The sequence below is a fragment of the Xenopus tropicalis genome, chromosome 8 (assembly GCF_000004195.4).
Source record: "Xenopus tropicalis strain Nigerian chromosome 8, UCB_Xtro_10.0, whole genome shotgun sequence".
In the NCBI taxonomy this organism is placed as follows: Eukaryota; Metazoa; Chordata; class Amphibia; order Anura; family Pipidae; genus Xenopus; species Xenopus tropicalis.
Genome location: NC_030684.2, coordinates 82816542 through 82829451, shown reverse-complemented (window position 1 = coordinate 82829451; position 12910 = coordinate 82816542). Strand labels below are relative to the sequence as shown.

The following is a 12910-nucleotide window of genomic DNA, read 5'->3' as shown; positions in this document are numbered from 1 at the left end:
ATAGCCATGCAGGAGAGAGCAGCACAGGTGAGGCTGTTAGTTGCCTGCTAATGAGGACACCTGTTAAAGTGATCCAGAAAAGGTGCCTTTTTGCTAGGCGCTGGAGACATGTGCGAGAGCTGCTGGCAGAGGCTGCTGCCCACTGATCAAAACGAGACACTTTTTTCTTGTTGGCCTTTAAGTCCTCTTTCACCATTCTATACAATGGGAAGAGTAGAGTTCTACGCTCTCTGGTCTCTTTTGGAAGCTCCTCGTCAACTGATCAGGTGAGGGAAGGTATAATCTGGGGTAGTCATGTTATCTCTTTAAAACTGGATGTCTCCAGTATAATGTAGAAACAATGCATTGCTGATTAGTTCTGCTGGATTTAGTAATCCGTGTTATAAGCATTGTGTATCTCAACATTACGGTCATGCAGTATGTTTTAAAGGCATCATTGGATAACTGTGATAATCCAGCTGCTCTGCCCATTATTGCGGTTCATCTCCCTGTTTGAGAGCCTGTTTATTCTTACACTATTGACTTCTTGTGACTTTCACTATTTCTGGAGCACTGCAGGCCATAACATTTGTTCCACCTAAGAAAGCATTGCTTATGTTGCTTGAATAAACCTGTTCCCACTAATTAACCCCTTGCTGGACTATTTGACTCTTTTTTTTTTTTTTTATGATACATTACTTATGGCAAATGAATGGTGATTGTTTTGATGAATTTGTATTTACCATCTTGGAAACTTGCATATTTAGATATTCATTGATTTATAGTAATACATTCTGTTAACAGAGGAATGCAGCATTTCTTTTATATTGCGATTTTTCTCTTCACTTATTGGGAGGCTATTGGTTGCTATATTGGCCCTGGGCAATGCTGATTCCACTTTCACATTGTATCATCCCTTATGTCTATGCTTTATACAGAGCTGCAAAGATGTCCGTATGTCTGTCAATACAACACTGTCAAGGTAACCTATGTTATAGGTGCTTGATTTGTCTTGTATATTCAGTCATGGTTACTGCTATACACCCACTAGCCACCCCATGTAATACAATAAATGACATACCATAATAACATTATGTAGGATGCAATTGCTTAAAATGGTAGGAGGGATGGAATGAGCCACAATACAAAAATATTACCTACTTTTCAACATGGGCAAAAGTTCTAATTGTAGGTGTTAAAATTTTGACAGTTGAGCTACATTAGTGCTAATGTGCACATTTGCACTTTTCCCTGTGTTCATAAAACACAAACATCCGATAATGAAATGGAGCGAAATGCTGTTGTGCTGAGCGCCATCTGACCCTTTGTGCAAAGATGCCTATTCAGCTTGTGCTCGCAGGTTTACCTGGGAAATGTATACACCACCCTTTGCATGGTAGGTTCAAGTCTTGTGTACTATAACTGGAAAGAAGTGGTTGGTTTTTCTTATCAAAATATGAATGATATTATTGGTGTTAGGAATTTTTTTAAAAAATGGGTTGCGGATGTTGTCACCTCTATACTGCTCTGCTCTCACTTAGCTTGCACTGTACTGTTATTATGGCATCTGAAGCAGAGTGAGCAACAAGTAGTGGTGATCTATTGAGGATATGACTATGGTCATTGAGTTTATTCACTATAAATTGTTTTATAGTTGCAGAGTTGGCAATGGTAAATCAGTCACAATACATCATGACATAGAGTTCTATAAAGTGTCTGAGTTTACAGTTCTGTCCCCAATATATTTTTGCAGCAAGGGAGGACGGCTGAGTTTCCAACTTCCACTTCCACCACCCCTTCCCAAACAACTGATTGTCTTTGGCCTTGGCGACTGGAGCTCTTACACCATGGACACTTGTATCACAGTGCAGCTCATAACTGGAGAGACACAGAAACAGCCTTTAGGCATGCTGTCGGCTGACTCCAGGTTGGATACCATCATGACATAGAGGGGTAACAAAGCAAACTTACAATATTGCTGATTTAATATGCTTGCTTGCCCTGGATGAAGTTTGTACACTTTCCATTTTGCCTCCAGCAAATACATTTCCAGAATACATTAAAGGAAAGGTAGCATCAAAAAATAAAGTGCATAAAAGTATTAACATAATGCACTATTGCTCTGCACTGGTACAACTGGTAGGTTTGCCTCAGAAAGGCTACTGTAGTTTATATAAACAAAGCTGATGTGTAGCCATGGGGGCTGCCATTCAAGCTGGAAAAGGCAGAAAAGGAGAAAAGGCACAGGTTACATAGCAGATAACAGATAAGCTCTGTAGAATATAATGGAGTGTTGTCAGTTATCTGCTAAGTAACCTGTGCCTTTTCTCCTTTTTTTCCAGCTTGAATGGCTGCCCCCAAGGCTACACAGCAGCTTATTTATATAAACTATAGTAGCAAATCTGTAGCAAACACACCAGTTTGAACTGAGACAACCAGACATAAGACAACTCGGGCATATTATTATATATTATACTTTGTACTGATGGCATACATCAAGCTCTAAGTTACATTATTTCCTTTGTAATGGATATTATCTTACACATGTGGAATCCGATTGTTAAAAAAAAAAAAATTAAAAAAAAAGGCTTAAATTTGTTGGTGTTCCTTTAGTGCAGCGGTACACAGGGAGATTAGTCGCGCCTCGACAAATCTCCCGCAATGCCATCCCACTGGCTAGAATGTAAATCGCCGGTGGGATGGCATACGCGGCGCCATGATTTACTGAAGTTGCCTTAAGAGGAAACTTCGGGCGACTTAGGCAAATCGTGGCACCGCGTATACCATCCCACCTGTGATTTACGTTCTAGCTGGTGGGATGGCATTGCAGGAAGATTAGTCGCTTGCGACAACGAATATTTGTTGCTCGGCGACTAATCTCCCCGTGTGTCACTGCCCTTAAGCACCTCTCTGTTGTTTTTTAGCAACTATCTGTTTAAAAGATGCAACAATGATCTCCCTGTCTGTGTTAGTCATGGCCAGAGGAGAAAGGTGAATTGTTTGGAAATTATATATAGCAGTTGATCTCCATAAGGTTAAGGCAACTGCCACCCGGGGGTAGGGGGGATCATGAGCTGCATTTATCTGCAGTAGTTCATTAGGCAGAATAGACTAGGGATGCTCCCAGTTTTATTGGGACTGTTCAGGTCAGCCTTGTAAAACCTAAACAACAATCTGGCTAAAAAATGAAAGCATTTAAATATTAAGAAACTGACCATTTTTTCAGTGAACATGGCTTTATTCACATCATTTACTTTTAACTTTTCATTTCAGAAAGAAAAAGCAAATCAGTCAAAAATGAGGAATTATTTTTCTAAATTAGCATTGCTGTATTTCAGATCTTTCTGGCTTCTGTATAACAGGTCACATACCTTTAATTAAAGCAGAAGGAAAGTCATTTTGGCATTTTACTGCCAATAGATATGCCACATTAGTGCCACCTAGAACAATAAACAGGTATTTATTCTGCAGAAAGCATTGCCATACCTGAGTAAACAGCTTTAGAAGCTTTCTCTGTTTGCTTCGATTGCAGTTGCCATTTTAAGTAGCTTCCTTCTGCAGCTCTAACCATTATAGCTCAGATCACAAATTCCTAGGGGGGGGGGAAGGGAGTTGTTAGCATTCTTGTGGGAGGTGGAGCAGGAAAGGGAAGAGGAGAGAGCTGCCCAGACTCTGGCCCAGGGAATTAAGGAGTTTTCTGAGACAGGAAGTCAGACACCAGAACATCATGTTTACAAAAAAAGACATAAAATACTGTGTTTCTTTTGATAGAGGACTCAGTGCAGCATAAGAACTGTGAGTTCTTATGGCTGTATTTACATAGACCTTTCTGATAAAGCTTACTTAGTTTTTACCTAAGTCCACTCCTTTAAAGGACTGGACTTGCTCATCAGGCAGAATATAGATAGAGCTAGGGTTGCCACCTGTCTGGTTCTGAACATCCCAGTTTGTCAAAGGGCTGTCTGGTTCAAAGGTTTCTGTTCAGTTAAGAACACTGAGAAAAGTGGCTAGAAATAAAGCCAGTTGCTTCTTAGGGATGCAGTAATGTCATAACCCTGCCCAACATCATCGTGCCCACCCCTGACATCATCGTGGCCACCCTCCGCATCACTGCCCCACCCCCAATACCATGAGCCCCCCTTTGTTCAGGTTTAGCCACTGGCAAAGGTGGAAACCCTAGAGTAGACAGAAATAGGCAGAAGACTAGAAGCGATTCTTCCTCTCAAGCAATATAAAAGGGATACACTGGATCAGCATTTGGATTTGGCCTGTTTGCAGATTCATATTTATCTGAATTCCTTGTATTTATTGATGCCACAACTGAGCCCAAGATTTTTATGCAACAAAAAGTGGCTTTTATTATGATGTAGTATTGTGGACTCTGCTGGAATGTTAATATGAAAATTACAGTTTTCATTTGTTTTGGAATTGAGACTAATCTTAAATATGGATATGATGTATCCACCTTTTCTGAGAAAAATACTGGACTTCCTATATTTTTGTCTTTTTTTCCCTGTAAATAACATTGGGATCAGCATGATTTGTACCGGCCAGGTGGCAACCCTAATCCCTACTAACATGCAGTGATTGTTTCCAGTGAGATCTAGTGCAGTGTTTATATTCCATTTGTACAGTTTCACAAAAAAGTACTCTCAGATTTTCCCCCAAAAAATGACACAGAAACAAATAACCGCTTTTTAGAACATGGTATTCAAAGGGAAGACTTGTTCAAATTATATTAGTAATAATTTTGGACTTTGGACAGATTTCTGGCACTTTAACGATTTTTTGAGCACTTGCAAATGTGTACCTCTAGAAAGGGAGAGGATTGATCATACCCGGGGGAAAATTCTACAAACCCACAGAGATAGATGCTGAGTGCACCCAGTTAGTAACTGGGAAGGGCAATGATGCCACATGATCAGAGCACTGAAATATAATTAGTGGCAGAACCTGCATGAAGCAGAGGACCTGGAAAAGATGCCCTGTGGGAAAAAAAGATGGAGACTTCATGCTCTGTTATCTTCATAGATGAAAAAATCTCAGCCTTGGAGCTCCACCCTCTCCATACATCTTTTAGAAGCTAATGGATATTACATGCCAATACATGTATAAATAATCATGGATCATTGGGCTTGCATACATGCACAGATACATTTTGTATGATTTTTATCTGTGTGCATATAGCAACCTTATGAATGTGTTTTAAAAAAAAAACAAAAAAAAACCCTGTTGTTTCAATGCAGGTCCCTTGTGTGGGAAGGAGAATGGAGTCGGAACATTGTCATGGAATGTGTAAAGCTGGCAGCTCAAGGAATTCCAGCAAAGCTTTCCCTTATAGTTACTGGGCAGGTAACAGTGGTGGTAGATTTGATAATCATACCCAACGTTATCACTATGAACAAAACACTATGTAAATATAGTATTCATGTGAGATGAGATAGCTGTCTCCAATCCATCATCCTTTCTTGCATGAATTCCTCACACTCTCCTTCTGGCGCTTTTAATCTTGGTGTAATATTGTTCAACAACAGTTTAGCTGATGTCTTGTCTGCTCAGCCACAAACCTAAAACGAATCTCACAATACACACTGCCAATGACCGTTTTAACCAGTCATCCATTTCTACCTTACCTCATTAACACATTGTATTACCTTCCTCATTGTGGATCCTATGCAGCAGTCAACTTGGTGTATTTGCCCTTTATTAGGTGCTGAAAGCCCCAGGGTTCAGCAGCAGCACTCCAGCTAGAAGGCGACTAAGTGTGGGTCTACCCAAATCCCCTTTACTGTCTGAGAGTACCATTGCACCTGTCAGACCTCTGGAGGTTGGTTTAGTTTCCCTATTTTGTAAATTGGTTTATTTTTAGCTTCCTTTACAGGGCAGCACTGCAACTTAGAACACTAGAATATGTTCTCTTGCACAAAATAAAGATACATTTCATATGTCTCTCTAACAGGACAAAAGTCAGCCAGGAGAGGTCATAGGACTGGTAGTCGGTGGCACACAAAAAGATTCTCCCCCTCTTAAAAAGTTAGCTGTAAATCTACCTCCCCACAGTATACAGGGAGGAAAAGGTGGCCAGGAGAATCTTAAGATGTCAAACTGGAAGCCAAGGAACCCCCGAAGACTACGCTTTAGCAGCAGAGGGTCTGAGGAAGGTTCTGACTCAGCAGGTAACGCAGATTATTGTAGACTCCACCATAATTGTAAACACTTGAGGGTATGAATAAAGCCTGACCCTTATAATGGAAACTGTTTCTCCCATTTAGTGTGCCCCTCTCCACGGTGGTACCATTGCATCTGTCTTTGTGATCCAGAAACTGCAATCTTGATTGGTGGGGAAGGAGCCAACCAACAGCCCTGTAAGGACTCTCTCTGGAAGTTGGAAATTGGTAATGTGCGTCTTTCATTATTGTTATAAGAGCTATGCTTGGTTCCTGGGGTTTTACTAATAAGGGACCTTTCCGTAATTGGGATTGCCATAATTTGTCTGCTAAAAATAAACCTTAAAGGGGACCTGTCAAACAGACTTACAAAGCTGTATAATAAAAATCTTTTTTAAATTAAAGTAGAAGGAAAGGTAAAATCGGGTAAAACTTTAGACGTCCCCCAGTGAGTGTAATCGATTACCTTATACCCGGGGTTGTTAGGAGGAAACTGCTTCAGCCAGGGTGGCTGCAAACAAGCGATCATCTTCCTTCTATTGTCTATCTTTGAAATCCCGGAGCTGGTGCATGCACAGTAAAGTGAAAAAGTTGGCTTTTTTGTTAAAGTTCAGCTTATTACTCTACTCCGCATACATAAGTGGCGCAAAGATAGAAGAAGGAAGAGGATCGCTCTCTAGAAGGTACCCCTGGCTGATGTGGTTTTCTGCTAACAGGAGCACCAGCCAGGGTATAAGGTAAGTGATTACAATCACTGGGGGTGCCTAACATTTTGCCTACCCCAATGATTGTAACTTTACTTCTACTTTAAACATGAAACCTAAATTCTTTATTAAAGCATTAATACCTGTTATAAAGTTATATAAAAATCTCAAATCAATCATATATTACCCTCCACACCTCTATGCATAGCAATTACAATTACTTTTTATTCTGCACTAGATGTCACTACCCCTTACATGCCCCACCCTCCTCACTGTGTAATTGTGTAACCTGTAAATGGGCATGGGCATTAGGGCCTCCTTTCTGGCACATATGCAAGATTTTGGGATGGCAAAGCTTGCCTCTATAACAGTGTCCACAAAATGGCATCAGCTTGCTGTAATTGTAAATTCTAAGACCGAAGGAAACAAGATTTAAATAAGTAATATAGTGTAATTAAAGTGTATTTCACTTTTAAATTATTTCTTGGGGTGACAGCCCCCCTTTAAATAAACCCAATAGAATTGTTTTTCCCTCAGTATGGATTTATGCAGTTTAGTTAGGATCAAGTAGAAAGTACTGTTTTTTATTATTTGAAATAGACTCTTCTGAAAGAGTCCCTTCCTGAAATTCTGAGCTTTTTAGATAATGGGTTTCTGAATAAGGGGTCCCATACTCCATTTTAGTCCCTTTAACTTAGACATGTAGCTGTAATTGATTTGCATTAAAAAAAGCTTAGGTACTAGGTGCTAGGTACAGTCTGGGAGTGCTCAGTATATGCTTTTTAGTGGCTTTCATTCACTGGAATTTGTTTTAATACATCCTCAAAGTTAATCAGTACCTTCTGTTAAATTTCCAGACAACGATTTTTGGTTCCCCATGGATAAACTGTGTGCTGGCCCTTTCCCCCAAAGTTCTCGAGGCCACACTGCAACCTTTGACCCGGAAACAAAAAAATTGTTTGTGTACGGTGGTATGAAGGAAAGAAGTAAGTTTAACAATGTCTACATACTGGACACTGTGGAATGGAAGTGGACACTGGTAACTGTGAGTATTGTTATACCTTCGTTATAATGCCCCTTGACTACACAAATACCTTTTTATATCTTAGTTGGGAGGCAAGGCCTTTTTAAGGCCTGTGGTACATGGGGTGTGTTGTCTACTGTCTAAAAATGCCAGTGGAGAATATGCCTCTTGTGCCATAGGAGAAAGGTGCTTATATATCGCACAGCTTGATAACTAGGCTGCATTTTACACAGCAATGCCTGGCATTCAGATGCGGTGTGGTGTACAGGTATGGGATTTATCTGAGAACCGGTTATCTAGAAAGCTCCGAATTGTGGGAAGGCCATCTCCCATTATAATCAAATAATTCAAACATTTTAAAATTATGTCCCTTTTCTCTGTAATAATAATAACAATACACTTGATCCCAACAACAATATAATGAATCCTTATTGGTGGCAAAACAATCCTATTGGTCTTATTTAATGGCTAAATTTTTTTTTAGTTAGAAAGACCCCTCGGCACAGAAAGGTCCCCTATACCTGTGTATGATTGCTTGATAACAGTTCCCATACTTGTATATGATTGCGGACTTTTTTTTTTTTACTTAATAAAAATGCCTGTACGTGTACTGTAGTAGGAGTTTGTCTATCTCCCTCTCTCTGCAGGCAGTGGGAAAGGTGCCCACATTGTCCCATCACAGTGCTACAATGTACCAGCGAGAGTTGTACGTGTTTGGAGGACTGTGTTCACAGTCTGGCACAGAGAGCTGCTGCAACTCTCTTTATATCTTCAACCCTGATTACAATATCTGGTACCAGCCCATTGTTGAGGGTGAACGGCCACTTCCAAGGTTTGGGTGAGTCACAGAACAGAGTTGCATATCAAGGCAATTCTTTGCCATTAGGCACTGGCACACTTCTTAGGTACCAGAAGTAATCACTTGCTTTTCAATTTGTTTTCATCACTTTATTATACTTTTTTTATTCATTGTTCTATCTTTTGTAGTCATACCGCCACATTGCTTGGGAATCGTGTAGTGATATTTGGGGGCCGTCGCTCCCCTTCACCAGTTTATCTTAATGACTTGTACATCTTGGACCTTGGTGAGAAGCATCTGTCTTTATTCTCAGCGAGCTAAATTCTATTGCTGGGTTCCTTTTCTTGCTAAGTAAGATCTCATTTATAGCAATTTATCTGCAGGTTACATGGAATATTCAACAGTTTCCATTTCTGCTTCTATGGAAAAACCTTCACCACGCAGGTAAGATAAAAAAAACAGCAACTACTGTTAGTCTTTTTTATTTATTTCTTTGCAAGATTTCAAAAATCCCAAGTGTGGGAAAACTCATAAGCTCCAACTTATGTTCCTTAATGTGTTCCTTCACAGGACACGTAGATTGACCACAGTTGATAAATTACCCTTATTTTTTTCCATGTCACAATCCTTAGGTAATTGATTTTCTCACCTTTTTTTAGATGGTAGATGACTCGCAGTCACCTTTTGCAGTGTTCGACTGGGGTTCATCCCCTTACCCCAGTCACTAACTCCTCCACTAAACCTGCCACCGGCTTCCGCACACAAGCCCCCGGCATACTTTTTACTTCTACTTGCAGCTGTAATTTGGGGTGGAGAAGAAAAATTTCTGAGCACAGAGCAGGCCTGGGTCGGTGGGGTCCACAAGCTCCAGGGTTTACTGGGTTTTTTTCCTGGTGCTTGATGGTTTTATTATCACAAATTTCTTGGGATAGTCTGTTTTATTTTCACAAAAAAAAGTCAGGTGTGGAATATATATGTGCCTCCCAAAAAGAATAGTTTTTAACAGAGGCTGATAGGATAATGCACTTCTGCAACTATATCACAGTCCTACCAGCTTGTATAAGAAATATTCTAAGGTCATAGTCATACCTGGCATACAGTCTGTTTCTCTCTGCTTGTTTTTTGTAGGCAGGTGGAGAGGAGCAGATCTGCTCTCTTCCGCAGCTCCATATAGCTGTGCTGAAAGGCACTGTCACTGACTGCTTCTTGAAGCTGCACTCAGGCTGAAGCTGTGCCTGTAAGTGCAGCAACACAGATTGATGGATGAGAGCGGATCTGCTGTTTTCCACCTGCCTACCTTCATCTGTGCATGATGCTGGTCAGCCTTTGCAGGGGTAATATTATGCATACATTACTTTCCTTGTCCTTTTAACACTGTGAAGGTGAAACCCATTTTATGTGACACAAAACATAAACCAAAAAGTATTCATGCTACCCTGCTTCTTCCTGGATTAGCAGTAAAACCACTTTTGGCTGTGGTTACCTAGCAAAGTTACACACACTGTTTGGGTCAAAATCACTCTTGTTCTTCAAGGCATTTTTTTTTCTGTTTAGGTTAGTATGATGATGGATGTGCACCTCAATTTTCAAACCGTACAGCAGACTATAAACTGGATTGAAATCAGTTCTTGCATTGAGCTATTATAGAACGGAACAGTAACATCAAAAAATGAAAATATATTAAAGAAATTAAACTATAATGTACTGCTGCCATGCACTGGTAAAAGTTGTGTGCTTTCTTCAGAAAACACTACTTTATACTACTACTGTATATAAAAACCCTGGTGTGTAGCCATGGGGGCAGCCATTCAAAAGGTAAAAAGACATGGGTTATATAGCAGCTAACAGATAAACCCTGTAGAATGCAAAGGTGTCTTATCTGTTATCTGCTATGTTACCTGTGCGTTTTCTCCTTTTTTTCCAATTAGAAAGGCTGCGCCCTACACAGCAGCTTATTTATATAAACTATAATAGTGTTCCTGAAGCAAACACACCAGTTTTACCAGTGCAGGGCAGCAGTACATTATACTTCACTGTAAAACATTTATTTTTTTTTTGGTGTTACTGTTTCTTTAACTTTTTTTGTTCTTACTCCAATCCAGTCTTACTCTTGTTAAACCAGGCTTGACTTATTTGTAACCTAGTAGTGATCTACTAGTAAACCACAATTTGCTTTTGGCATTTCTATTTTAAGCTATAGGATTACTGTATCTTGAGGTGATGCAAGTGGTAATTTTTGTCACCCTTGCTATATCTCTTCCAGTGTGGGTGACAAAACATCAGAAACAAAAGTCTGTGTGGATCTCTGAAGTTAAAACATTTGAACAACATAACTACTGGAAATTGCAAGAGAAGGCATTTTCTGGCGAATATGCGATGCAAGTGTTTTAGCCTCCTCCTGCATTGTGGGCAGGATGTGTTATTGCCAAATATTACCCCTTTAAATTATTTTGTTGTCCCTGCTACAGAAGATTTAGTGTAGATTATAAAACCTACACTAAATCTTTTGCATTTGTTATATATTTATGACCACCGGAGACGGGAAAGGCTTAAGCTTTTATACAACAGGATAAGGTGAGAAACTACACTAGAAGGTGTGGGATACATTTATTTAAATTATTATTAACTGACCTCCAGAGGATCAACAGAATTAACTTTCTGTAATGGCTCTTCTCTCCCCTCTTTCACTTTTAGCTACATTTTTTTTTTTACCTCACTATGAATTTCTTCTTGCCCATTCTTTGACCTTTGCCACTTTGACATTTAACTTTAACACTCCAATTTTGTTCTTTACCATTGAGCACTTTTCTTGCATTTAACTTATTTTCCTACCCATTTCAAGTTTTCATGCAGCAGTACAGGTCTCTGATCACAAGTTTCTGGTCCATGGAGGCTTCTCTTTGCTTGGGCCCCTTAGTGATGCATTCATCTTTGATATAGGTGAGTGACTAGATCTGGTTTTTATATCCTGGGGTCCAACAGGTTTTGACAAAAATAGTTTTGAGTGTCCAGTTAGTAGTTGTGTTCCTCTTTGTTTTGATAATTTTTTTAGTTGTTGGTACTTGTCCAGAAACCACAACCCATTAACTACAGCTACATATTTATAATAAAACGATAATAAGACTCTCCCAAGCAGAAATGTTTTGAGTAATACATTTTGGGTAAAAATGCTTTCCTCTTGCAGATACTTTGTCTTGGAGCTCTGTTAAGTTTGGGGATTTGCCACCCATGTCTCGAGCTGGTCACACTTTACTGAACCTCACCTCATATCATCTGACTGATGCTGATAAAGAGAAGCACAGGGGACGTAGTATTTGCAGTGTACTTATCACTGGAGGCTCAGATGGTTCTGGAACCTTCTACTGTGACACTCCTAAACTGCAATTGGGTATTGACTGATCCACCTATGCCATGTTGTGTTAAACACAAAAAATAGAGTTTTATAAATATAATGCACTACCTTTTGATAAAAAGTCCCAATTGTGCACTTGAACAATTTAAAGGGGTTGTTCACCTTTTAACTTTTAGTATGATGTAGACACTGGTACTCCAAGACAATTTGCAACTGGTTTTCATTTTTTATTCTGTGTGGTTTTTCAGTTATTTAGTTTTGTGTTCATTAGCTTTTCAGTTTGGAATTTCAGCAGTTATTTGGTTGCTAGGGTCTTGTTTACCTTAGCAATCAGGGAGTGGTTTAAATAAAAGACTGGAATATGAATAGGAGAGGAACTGAATAGAAAGATAAGTAGTAAAGAGTAATAATAATAAAATTATAAGATCACAGAGCAATAGTTATTGGCTGTCGTGGTTAGCAACCCCTATTTAAAAGCTGGAAAGATGTAGAAGTTGAAGGCAAATAATTTGCTATACTATAAAAAGTTGCTAGGAATAGGGTATTCTACAACACAGTTAACGTAAAGGTGAACAACCCTTTTAAAATATATATATATATATATATATATATATATATATATATAAAGCACAAGTGTCCCTTTAAGAGTTGTTGAATCCATTGAAGCTCTTTTGCACTTCTTGGTGTCACTTTCTGATCTAAAAAATGGACTTCTGCAACAATAGCAGTGTATAAACTTTTTGCATAAATGTTATCAGGCATAAGAAACTTTCTCTGTAGTAAAATGGAGAGGTGACAAAAATGGCCTCCTTTGAAGCATGAAGGAGTGGGAGGGGACAGCTAAGCAAACCACACACCCAGCATGGAATGAAAGATTATGATGAG

The 12910-nt window shown here is 39.4% G+C and overlaps 1 protein-coding gene across 3 annotated transcripts; it reads left to right on the top strand.

Moving 5' to 3' along the window:
• Positions 1 to 12364, top strand: LOC100490271 (tip elongation aberrant protein 1). 3 transcript variants are annotated; one of them, XM_018096708.2, is made up of 12 exons: positions 3 to 266; positions 1733 to 1906; positions 5226 to 5331; positions 5690 to 5806; positions 5939 to 6155; positions 6252 to 6374; positions 7708 to 7895; positions 8522 to 8712; positions 8862 to 8959; positions 9043 to 9117; positions 11516 to 11613; positions 11858 to 11949. In XM_018096708.2, exons 1-11 carry the CDS (start codon positions 109 to 111, stop codon positions 11611 to 11613), a joined length of 1545 nt encoding a protein of 514 aa, XP_017952197.2. In that variant the 5' UTR covers positions 3 to 108; the 3' UTR covers positions 11858 to 11949. The 3 variants fall into 3 exon arrangements, with proteins under 3 accessions (XP_017952198.2, XP_017952197.2, XP_002938910.3); XM_002938864.5 differs by having other exon boundaries at positions 4 to 266; positions 9057 to 9117; positions 11858 to 12364; XM_018096709.2 differs by having other exon boundaries at positions 1 to 266; positions 11516 to 11950.
• Positions 12365 to 12910: the final 546 nt, after the last annotated feature.